The sequence below is a fragment of the Balaenoptera musculus genome, chromosome 3 (assembly GCF_009873245.2).
Source record: "Balaenoptera musculus isolate JJ_BM4_2016_0621 chromosome 3, mBalMus1.pri.v3, whole genome shotgun sequence".
NCBI lineage: Eukaryota > Metazoa > Chordata > Mammalia > Artiodactyla > Balaenopteridae > Balaenoptera > Balaenoptera musculus.
Window position 1 is genome coordinate 164,976,639 of NC_045787.1, and position 12,114 is coordinate 164,988,752.

A 12,114-nucleotide genomic window follows, 5' to 3' on the forward strand; every position below is an offset into this window, starting at 1 on the left:
CACGCTTATCCCACCGCCCACCTCCACCAGCAAATCCAGGGTCTAATCCATGCGTCAACAAGGGCGCATTTGGGAGCTCTCCCTTTTAAGGCATAAGCTCTTATACAACTTTACGGATTAGAGTGTGAGATATGTATAAAACAAGGGCACCACGTGCCACAACTACTGAGCCCACGCGCCAAAAGCCTGTGCTCCGCAACAAGAGAAGCCACCCCATGAGAAACCCACTCGCCGCCACCAGAGAAAGCCCATGCACAGCAACAATGACCCAACGTAGCCAAAACTAAATGAAAAATAAATTTTAAAAAATTAAATTAAATTTAAAAAATAAAACAAGGGCAACTAAAAATCAGTTCACGTGGAAACTACAGAGAAGAACCATGAACAACCCACTCAACGAGAATCGTGAGCACCGATTTGTTTCCCTAAATCGTGAACTGAGAAATGTTGAATCAAAACAGGCAACTGGAGACATCAGGTGGCAAGCGGTACACATATGCCCAACCCACACCTATCAACCTGGAGACCCAAAGGACTTTTCTCACGAAAAACGATGTCATAAACCAGCCAGTTAACACACTGGGCTTACACTATTCTCTGACTCCGCTGCAGGCGGTTTTAACAACAATGAAGCTAGTGTATTCAAAGAACATATCTTCTACCCAGAAAGCTTCCTAAGGCGTGCATTGTACCCAACCCACCTTAAACTCCCCGCTCCACAAACAGGGAGCAGCCAACAGGCCTGACAGCATAAGACACTTACAATGCTCTGGGTCACCATGGGTCGGAGGCTTAAACCAAGACCAGGTGAGATTTTTGAAACGGGAACACAGTTCACTAAAAAAACCTGACACCAGTTCCCAAATATTTAATCTGATTAAAATCCTGTTCTTAAATTGCATAGAAACAGCAGCAGGAGTTCACCAAGGTTACTTAGTCCCCAAAGCACTGAAGACTCTGAGGTCAACCCTCTGAAATGTGCTGGGGAGACCAAAAGCCACAGATAATGGGCTCCCTGGAGCCCAGTGTGCCTGCCGAGGCTGCCAAGCAGCCCTCACCCGCCTCCTCCAGGCCCAAAGTCAACAAGAGCCATCGTCCTGTTCCTGGGTAATTACTGCACGTGATCACACTGATTATGACAAGGAAATGGGGTCCTTAACTTTCAACAGATGAGCCATCTCCTATTCTTGAAACCACAGACCTCCGCTCAAAATCTGCCTCTACGATGCTTCTACAATCCTAAGCTGCGAAGAAGAGTTAGTGTTCTAGTCTAGACTCCCGTTCAGTTCAATCTCCCACGGCTGAGCCACTGCTCCAGACAGGAGGGACTGGCCGGCCCTCCAAACAGCTCCACCCCAGCAGCCTCAGCGGGGGAAGTCCTCCCTAGCACAGCACAAGCAGATCTTGCCCTCACCCACCACCCAGTCTTCCTTCTACAGATTAGCCCTGCCCGCACCGCAGATTCCCCAACCCTCATGCTACAGCAGGCCCTCACTCCCACTCCCTGGGCTGTCTGTGCTCAGGCTCTGCTCCTCTCTGTGGGCCTGCCAGAGGGAGTGTCTAGGACTTAACTACTGTGCGCTGTTTCCACCCACGCAGTGACCAACCAACCAACAAGCCTTCCCTGTCCCAGGATAGATTTTCACCTGCATGTTGCGAATAACACTATATAAAACTTCTGATTGCTGTACTTCACACCAATTTAAAGTGTGCAGTTAGTGATTTTTAGTATGTTCAGAGTTACACAACCATTACCACTATCCAATTCCAGAACATTTTCATCACCCCCAAAAGAAATCCCATCCCCATAAGCAGTCACTCTCCACTCACCCCTTTCCCCAGCCCCTGGCAACCACAATCCACCTGTTGTGGACTCGCCTATTCAAGACATTTCTCAGAGATGGAATCAAGGTTCATCCATGCTGTAGCATGTGTCAGTACTTCACTCCTTTTTACGGCTGAGTACTATTCCACTGTGTGGATTTATCACATTTTATTTACCCATTCATCAGCTAGACTCATGCTACCATGAACATCTGTGTACAAATGTCTGTGTGGATGTTAAGTTTTTAGCTCTCTTGTAGTATACCTAGGAGTGGAATTGCTAGGCCACATGGTAATAACCAATCTCTTTTGAACCCAAGTGCAACCTGGCTTTAATTCCCTTTGCAGTTTGTTTCTTCCCAACTACAGCCTCTACATCCTGAGTAGCCTGCCTCACACCACAGTGTAATCCTAACAATCCTTCCTAAGTTGTGAATTTCTCTACTCATTTTTTCACCCAGAAAAATCTATAGGGCAAACAAACAAACAACCTTTTTGAATATTTTACTCAAGAATGGTCAAGATAACTGACATGGCACAAGAATGACATGGCACAAGTTCAAAGGTAATTGCAGTTTTCTGGTTAGAATAAATCAAATTCAAAATTTTAGCCATAATAATTGAGACACTTACGGGGAAGTTGTTGTGGACGCTCAGGAGGGAAAAAATCTCCCTTTGGTAAGGCCCTCTCATCCTAAAAGAGAAAGTGAATACATCTCACTATTCCCTGCAGTACTGTTAGCAACAGCAAAAGATGGAAACCATTCCTATCAACAGAGGATGGGTTAGATACATTATGATACACCCATGCCATAGAATAACATGCAAGTATAAAAAGAATATGTGAGAGTTGCTACCTTTTGTGTAAAGGGGGAAAGATTAAAAGAATATACATTCATATCACTGTGGGGGATGGATGGAACCTGGGCACAAAGTAAGAGCAAGACTCCCACACTGAATTTTTCATGCTTTTTGACTTTTGAATCATGTGAAGCAATTATCTATTCAAAACACTAAACTGAATGTTTAAAAGAAACTAAAAAATTCCTTTAGAGCTCATTTTATGTCCTTCCTGATTTGGAACCCTGACCAGATTGCCCTCAGCACGTTCCGGTCATGCTTGTATTAATACTATTATCTTTGGCATCTTGGGCACAGCCATAGTTGGGCTAATGTTTATACTGAAACGCTTCAATAGAACTTTAAAGGCTTTCTGAATCAGACTTAATTATGTTCACAATAGATATGATGCTAATTAAACGTACTGCAATACTCTGAAAACTGGCAACCTATATATATAAAACCATTCTCTGAAACTGATCACTTGCTCAAGCAGGATACGCAAGTGACCTCCTGACCATGCCAGTAACTGTGCAAAGGAAAAAATATCCGAAGAGGTGCATGAGCAAAAAGTTATTTCTGTCATAAATTTGCTCAATGTGCTGTACCCTTTAACTTGGACTGATCCATAAATAAAAGTACAGTGGCTATGTGTATGTATACTCTTAATAAACCCGTGTTTTTGCTAAACTTATCTGAGTATATTAAAGGAAAGATCCTATTAACTTACCATTTTCACGTGCATTGGTCTGTCAAATAGCAGTTGGCCATTAAACATAGCTGATATTACAATTAAGGCTATTTCTTGCAATTCTAGAAACACGCACAGCAGAACAGAAATACCTAAAAGAAAAATACCCCAACTGCTGCCACCAGTCCCTCTAAGTGGTCAATTTATGAGCAATTTTGATTCCTGTTTATACTTTCAAGTATTTATCCCTACAGTAAACATTAAAGGGACAATAACTAACACTCAAGGGGAAAAAAGGAAACCTCCGCTTACTCCTTAGGTGTGGCGCGCCATTCATAAAACCTTACACTTCTCACCAAACCATCCTCCTCTTCAATTAACACTGAGATCAGTTTTCTGTATGTGTCCAATAAGTCAGGTGTCCTACCATTTTTTGGAGTACCATGTTTTCTGGGTAATATACTCAGTGACAATCTTGCCTGAGTTTAGTGACAGTGTTCATGTGTGGTATTCTCCCTGTGACTACAAAGATGTAACTCTGGGGTGAGTAGGGTGAGCAGCCTAGGGTCAGAGAAGTGCTTCTTCCAGAATGTCAATCCACTGAAGAGACAGGGCCCTATAAGGACTTACATATGAAATAACACTGAATTTCTCTCCAGTGGCACATTCTTTGGACTTCTCCCTTCAAACCAGTCTCCTCTAAAAAGAAGACAATGGAAAAGACCACTCATGGACATGTGCCTGTTTTCTAACCATCTCTTCTATCTACATAAGTACAATACTATGTAGATACTTTGTACTCCCTTAGTAATATCCATAGTAATGTATTCTCTCTAGTCACATAAGAAATACTAATACACAAAATTACCACTTCCCCACACAAACCTGTCTTACTAATACAACATTTAGGCTAAACTAAATTCACCAGGAGTTGAATTCCGATAAAAGGATACATATAGCTTGCACAGCTTCAATGGACTGTTCAAAAGTAACAGTGCCTATTCCACGACTTTTTCCATCTTTATCCTCAAGAATGTCTGCTCGGACCACCACACCAGCCATACTAAAAACTTCCTTCAGTTTCTTCCAGCCAACTTTATAATCCAGCTAATCAAGGGAAAGGGGAGGAAAATCTCATTGTAAACATTTTTACTACATGAATGTGACATGCTCTGGTTGGAAAACAAGCATTAGAAAATGTCACAAAAATAATGTCACAAAAATATGTCAGTATAATTTTTCAAATAGGATTACGAAGGTTTGCCTTCTACTATTTACTGTCTCTTTTCTCTGAAATAACAATTTAAGTCACCTCATACCTTTCAAGTTAACGCTTATTTTGTGAATACTAAAAAATGTTGTTCCCCAGATAAGGTTTACCATCATCCTCCCCAATCCACTTTCTTTTAAAAATACTTCCCTCTGCAAATGGCAAAGTATTACCATTCACCCAGACATTAACAGGAAGAGGGAAATGTCAATACACAATCTCTGCTCATACACTTTACCCTGCACCTACTTTTATACACACCAGCAAAACTCCATAAACATGGCCCCAACAGGACCATGGTCAAGCCTGTGTGACTTATGACTGCAGTGGTCATTAGGGGACAAAGCCCAGCCCAAGGATGATTTTTTAAATAAATCAAGAAGATAACATAACCCTCTTTTAAGTTTTTCTTCTCAAATGTCAGAACTACTTTTATAACACATTGACAAGACTGTCTAAAGTAGAAAATCAAACTTTATGAAACAATGTTTCCATTTACTTACATTTGCTACAAATACTGTGCTTCCAAGTCTTCCAGCCTGTAATGCATGGATAATCTCATTTGGGATGTTAGGATTATTTAGGATACTGGGTGGGATATTAATCATTCCTGGGCCACCTGGTCCCATACCCATCCCACCAGTCGTAGCCATCACCTTTTGCATTGCTCTCCTGGCATGTTCACCATCAGGATCCTAAAACAAGCACAAAAGGGTTACATTTAACTGACCCAGTGACAATTAAAACCATGCTCCCACAGTAAGTGATACCCCCAAAACTTCAGAGATTGAGAGGTTGTTTGGAAACCATTTCTCAAAATCTGTAACAAAAAATTCAAATGAAGTAAAACTAAACCACCAGGCCAGGAACAATTCTAGCCAAAAGAATGAGGAAGAAAGGAAGAGTGTAAAATTTAGCTCTCAACTGAACTAAGTAAAAAAAGTAAAAAAAGCAAAAAAAGGGAGGGGGGGTGGATGACATTAAAACTTCCAGGTTGAAATAAGATCTTCAAGGGCTTGGTACAGTTGAATCTCACTAACTCAATGGGGTTTTATAATTTCCGCAAACCCAACTGGTGATTTTCCCAAAAGTTTGAAAACACAGCTCTAGACCACCAAGGTACTCCATCCTTCAAGTATTCAGGCATTTGACTCATGTGTAAAGTCTGGAAAGGTTTATGAATCTCTGGTGTTGACAATATTCTTGAACTCTTTGCCCTTCTGCGTGCTACCTTCACACAAGAGAACTTAAGCGCTACCATGCTTTCCTCTCTGAGCTCGCATATACTGACCTTCCTCCAAGAATAAGAGGTAAAAATAAGTCAAGGAAGGATTGAATTAACAAAAAGCCTCCCACTTCCCTCCAGGGAGAGAAGATACCTGATTTGGATTAGCTATGAAAAAGGATTTAAACTCATTTTAAAAAAGAAAAAAGATGGGCCAAGAACAGGGTTCAGACTGAGTAAAATTGTAGATGTAGAATACCTTAAAACAAACAAACAAAAAAAACAAACACACACACAGTAAAAAAAAAAAACCATGGACTCAGTTTGACTGCCCCTGAGAAAACCAAGGCAGGCTGGCCTAATACAAATCAGAGATGTTAGGAAGGCAGTCACCAGTGGCTCAAGATGTGCTCAGCCACTATCCCAAAGTTCTTACAGGAATGACTGCTGAAGCCTGTGACTGACCCTCCTCATTAACAACAACAGGTTGTTCTGCTCCGTAAAATGTCATCAAGGACTATTCTGTCTTTTCCTAACTCCAAACAGGGAAACTCGACAACTACAAATGGTATCCACAGTGTTTCATGAGCTTACTTCTTTGACTTTCAGTGGTCTTCCACTCAGACTATGCTTGTTTAGAACTTCAGCAGCTTTTTTCATGCTCTCTTCCATCTTGAATTCAACAACGCTATGAAGAGTCAAAAGGAAATGAGTGAAACCAGTCCTACAACTTAGAAGGCTCAATTGCCAATAAGTAACTAGACAATACTTACGCACATCCCTTTGGAAGAAGCCACAGACAGTCAGAAGAGCAAGGGGAAAAAAAGAAAAGAAAAAAATAGTAAATTTCAATGACAGTTATAAATTAAAAATATGATTTATGTAACAGTTTTTAAATTAACCCTTCTAAGGGGAAGCTGACAGAAGTGTCTTGCCTAGCCTTCCTTATTAAGAGCTCAGCTCCTTAGTATCTCCTCTTCCTTCACATTACCAGCCTTGCACTATAGCTGCTGAAGTTATAATGAGCAGACCTAAATTCAGGTTCTCCGAGAAATCACACAAACTTTAGATCTGCTTCTCTCTGTACTCAATCAATTCCTTATCATACTCCTCCTAAATCCATCCCTTCCATAAATTAAGCTCATCCTTTTGATTATTCTAAGCCATTCTATTGCACGACAGAAAATAGTTAATTTTCTCTTTAAACTAGGCCAATTTTAAACGTTCAAGTTTTAGTATTAGTTTTACAATTTACTGGCACAAAGGCAACTTTTCAGAATCTTTGGTTCACGCAACTTGCAAATACAGCAAACAACCAAAAGTAACATTTTCTAGACAAGAACACACGTTTTACATTAATATACCACCGCTAAAATTCCATGCATAATTCACACACAGCCAATTCCTCTGTTAACAAAGAGACAATGCTGCTATTGGTCCCCAGTTATCCAAATTGGGCATCCAAACAGAATACCAAAAAGCTCTTTGCCCAGCCATTTGGAAAAGCGGGACTCCCGTTTGCAAATCCCCTCCCACCCCACTCGAATGTTTGGCAAAATCAAACATAGCTACTATAACATGAGCACTCACTGCCTTCCTGATTTCATTCGATTCCACGCCACCATACAGTTACATTTTTCATGTAGTAAATCCACAGAAGAAATTCTCTCAGACACTTACCCTTGACTTTCCTTCAGCGTCCATTAAGAGCTCCACGTATGTTACCTCACCAACTACAAATCAGTTTCCAGACGACACATAAACCAAGGGAGAAAAGCCAAGAAAACAATGGGAATTTAGAACAATCATCAGCAACCTTGTATGGAGCCTCTGCCTTATAAGAAAGCCCAGAAACACTCCATATTCTCTAAACCACCACACTAGGCATTACAGGTGTGCAGTAAAAGTAGGTGAAACTTGTTAACAATGTCCTTGATTTTCCTCCCACCTCAAACAAGCTATTTCCACAGATTTCCATATCAATTTCCCTGTCTGAAATACTCATTCATGACTAGAGGCAATCCAAATCTACAGGAAAGAAGTCTGCATGATTCACTTTTTTGGAGAAAGGAAGAAAACAGTTTTACAAATACACTCTTAATATTGAAAGAAGGTGAACAGCACACAAACTGCAATGCCACTGAACTGAGCTCAAATGCTAACTACAAAGATGTGTATATGTATAATATATATCCTCAAAGGCGCACACACGGCATGGCCGGCTACGTGGGTGTGCAACCTGTCCAATTGCCTGGGGCTCTGCACTGAGGGCCATGCACTTGGTTTAATGTTCTGTTGCTGTCTTGAAATTCTCAGTAATTTTTAAATAAGGGGCCCTGTGTTTTCATTTTGCACTGGGCCCCACAGATTCTGTGGCTGGTCCTGCACACAGCACTAGGCTCCACAGCCGTCACAAGTAGGATGTGTAAATATTCTATCACAATACCAGAGCAGCATCTGGATTCTCTTCAGTGAATTAAAATTAAGCCAGGCTGTATTCTTGCTGCTCTCTCAACCTTCTCATTAAAGGACACAGATAAATGCAAACTTAGAGCTCAGTCTGCATCTAAACAGCTACACAGACTCACTTAGGATGCTAATCTATACAAAGGGGAAAAAACAAAGCATTTCAAAAGATTCCGCAGATTTTCCTCAAGGTTTGGATTGCCAATTCATGACCACCACAACCAGATTTTAGAACCCACCTAGACAACCACCAAAATGGCTGCTGAACTTGAAGATGGCACACAGACACCAAAAAACCCCCAGAAATTTAAGTGTTAACTTTGTGGAAAACAATATCTAAGCAGGCTCTCCAAAGTCAAGAAAGGGCTTTTGTTCTAAGAAATACTTTTTCTTTTTTAACGATTATTTTTATGATGGTAAAGCCTTCTCTCATTCAGCTTTCAATTTGGTTTAGCAGCCAAGGGTAAAAATAACCCTCTTAATGGGCCCAAGTCCTTCCTAGTCTAATTCCTTTGTTCAAAGGATATTAAAATTATTATGAAGATTTTAAAATTAATATACCAAGGAAAGACTGAAATGTAAAATAAAAGTATTTTTAAAAATTTGAAGGACATATTAGTAGTATATTTGCATGGCAGTTGACAGCAAGAAGGCCAAGTGTTCAAAGTTTAACTGTATAGCCTCACCTCCCTTGTCCTTTCCTGAAACATTACAAACCAAACCAGCACTTTGCACAAAACAGGAAGGAGAATCAGTGCAAAGAAATGAAGAAACAAATTAGGAGGGACTGGTATAGTTTAACTTTTGGACTATGTACAACTGAAAAATGATCACAGCCAAGGGACAGTCATACAAATTGGCTTTCTGTTATCCTTACAAAAATAAAGCAATTCCCAAAATGTTGTAGTCATTCCTGAGGCCATGTTAAAAGCCATTTGTTTCAACAGCAGCAGCCATTTGAGGACCAACAGCCCCTATCTCCACGTTGATGAAAATGCCAAGTAGTGTCAAGACAGTAAAGAGACCCAACCCCAAGTTTACTTCCTAGAGCTGTGACTACCGCCTAATAACCTTAAAAATAACTAAAACAATCACAGTGTCTAACTCTGACAGCTGTAACTACATTGTCAGAATTCAAATATTGTTGCATTTTCAAAGTTTCTAGTTTGTGCCCATAAAGACACTGATTTATATCAAAAAGCTGTCATTGCAACCCAGAAACCAAGCAAGTCCAAACCAAACTTTTTTCCATGGTCATAACCATTTTTACAAAAAGCCAGGTTTAGAAATTAGGACTTTTTCTACTTAACATTCTAGAGACAGCACAAATCCAACTTCAATCCTCTGCACCAATACTCTGCTTAAAATGTTCCCTCTTTTTCCCCAAATGGTATAGTTGTTTATTAAAAACAAAAAATTACATTTAAAAAAGCCTCCATCCTATCAGTTTAGCCATAGGTTAGGCGAGCCTTGCGGCTCTACCATGAGTAGTGTTGTTCCCGAGTATCAACAATAATGACCATGCTCCTCATGAATTCATAATATTCTGATCTCTACCCTGAGAGACCACATCAATTCAGAGATGTAAGCAAATCACTGTTACAGGATCTGCAACAGTTGCCAGTTCATACTTCCCTACATGAAGAGAATAATAAAACCTTTAAAAGACCACCTCTCTTTTAGTTCTACATTATTAAAGCAAAAACCTGTTTAGTATAGTCAGTACAACTATCAACAAAACTTTGAAGGCAAAATTTACCAACTATTCATAGTCTGGTCACATTCGATGAAATGAAGTTTAAAAGAGCAAATCAACCAGAGCAGATCAGTTAGGACTGAGGCAGACTTAACAAACTGGCAGTAGCAAGTCTCACAGACATGGAATTCACAGGTATTAATGAAAAATACTGCTGCTCCTCTCATTCCTGAACATAGATGGAATCCATGGAATCCCAAGGGCAGGCTACTAAGACAAATTCTACTGCAGCTTTAAACATCAAAATATCTAAATGAAAAAACTAAGACTTTGAAAAATCTAATGCCAAATGTCATCACCTACCTTTTATTTTTTTTAAAGGTAAGATATTTTAATATTTATTTATTTATTTGACTGCTCCAGGTCTTAGCTGCGGCATGTGGGATCTAGTTCCCTGACCAGGGACCGAACCTGGGCCCCCTGAATTGGGAGCACAGAGTCTTAACCACTGGACCACCAAGGAAGTCCCTACCTTTACTTTAAAATGCTCAAAGAACTCATTATTAACCAACATTTAGGTGGATTATTAAAAATATTACCCCAAGAATAAAGCATATCATGAGGGTAAGATAATGAGCAACACTAAAAGAATTCACGTAGTCCCTTGGAGCTACTTTAACACTCCTGCACATACTTATATCACAAAGAGTATTTGTTTCTGTATTCTCGTTTCATTTACTGCTCAAGGCTGAAACAAACACGCGCGCGCACACACACACACACACACACACAAAGTACAGGGGCTAAAGCTTCACTGAAAAGAATTCAAAGGGGGGTGGGGGAGGAGCTCCAAAGCAGGGCATGCTCTAATGGAGGGGTGCATGGAATAAATGCATATTTTAACTTGGAAAGCCTGTTTCTTTAATAGACAACTTGAAACACGGCAAAATAATTATTCTATACAATGATTACTCAATTTATGGAAAAATTAGAAAATGATTAAGCACCTTCTTGCTCCTAATTCCATGGACGAGACAGAATACTGCCTCTCTAACTCGACCAAAAACCAACAAATAAGCCAGGCAGGCTGCACTATTAAGGTTCAACCCAAGTACCCACAGATATGAATGCTTTAGCATCAACAGGCCTTTCCAAAACGCAGGCTGAATTTCCAACAAAGGAAAATATGAAGGAGCCACACAGACTGGGTAGGGATTTTTACTTAAATTGAAAATAAAGTTCTGCTCCACAGACCCACAATGTAGATTATCTTCAAGAGCCAACAGAGACTTACTATTGGACTATACTTGCCCTCTGGGCCTCAGTTTTCTGTCAGCTGGAATTTGAAACTGACTTAAAGTGATGTATTCAATAAAAACAGAAGGATTAAGTTCTTAAGAAATCTTTGCTTACACAAGTTAAACTGACTGCTGCTAAACTTGAGACTGATTGAGAGTAAGCTGTATCACTGACCTTCCTTTCTTTCCTCCTCAAACTGTCCTCCACGTTTACTCACTGCTTGTGCAGCTCAGTCCTGCCTCGGTTGCAGCTGCCCCACCTCGATGTTGCTGGCTCCCTGGTTAGGCCAGGAGAACAACAGCCCAACGACGAGCTTTCTTCATCCACACAGGACTTCTCGGTAATGTAGCACAACACTATTTAAGTTTAGAATTCCCAAGATCAATCACCTTTTGTTCACGGAAGTCTTAATTTTTCACCCAGACCTTATGGTCAAACACTTTTGAGATGTGTATCCCAATATCGATCCAGTGATGAAAATGAGGTAGCTGCTGAGACTGTTAAGTCACTTTCAAACCTGGTTTGACAATCTACAATTCAAATTTCCTATTACACTGGCTCTCAATTTTTGTTTCAATCCACTCTTCAGTGTTCACAGCAGTCATTCGTTCCAAGTAGTATCTCCGTTAAAAATAAGCGTGATCAAAAGGACGGACAATAGAAACCTTTCCTTTGCTCAATCAGACACTTAGAGCAGGAAGGGGAAAGCTCAGGGAAAGCTCAAGTTCAATTCTGCAGGCTGTTTAATCCACGTCCCCGAATGATATGATGGGGGAGGGGGCGGGGGAAGCACCCTGGCACAG

The 12,114-nt window shown here is 40.4% G+C and overlaps 1 protein-coding gene across 11 annotated transcripts in view; it reads right to left on the minus strand.

Moving 5' to 3' along the window:
* Window positions 1–12,114, minus strand: part of HNRNPM (heterogeneous nuclear ribonucleoprotein M) — a 38,900-nt gene that overhangs the window by 15,163 nt on the left and 11,623 nt on the right. For 6 of the 11 annotated variants that reach the window (XM_036846814.1, XM_036846815.1, XM_036846822.1 and 3 more), the window contains exons 3-9: window positions 7,531–7,583; window positions 6,624–6,631; window positions 6,445–6,538; window positions 5,129–5,320; window positions 4,309–4,462; window positions 3,395–3,444; window positions 2,458–2,518 (exon numbers count right to left, since the gene is read on the minus strand). In XM_036846814.1, coding sequence (XP_036702709.1) covers window positions 2,458–2,518; window positions 3,395–3,444; window positions 4,309–4,462; window positions 5,129–5,320; window positions 6,445–6,538; window positions 6,624–6,631; window positions 7,531–7,583 — 612 coding nt within the window. The remainder of the gene's footprint in view (window positions 1–2,457; window positions 2,519–3,394; window positions 3,445–4,308; window positions 4,463–5,128; window positions 5,321–6,444; window positions 6,539–6,623; window positions 6,632–7,530; window positions 7,584–12,114) is intronic. The other 5 variants (XM_036846816.1, XM_036846824.1, XM_036846825.1 and 2 more) reach the window with 1 other exon arrangement.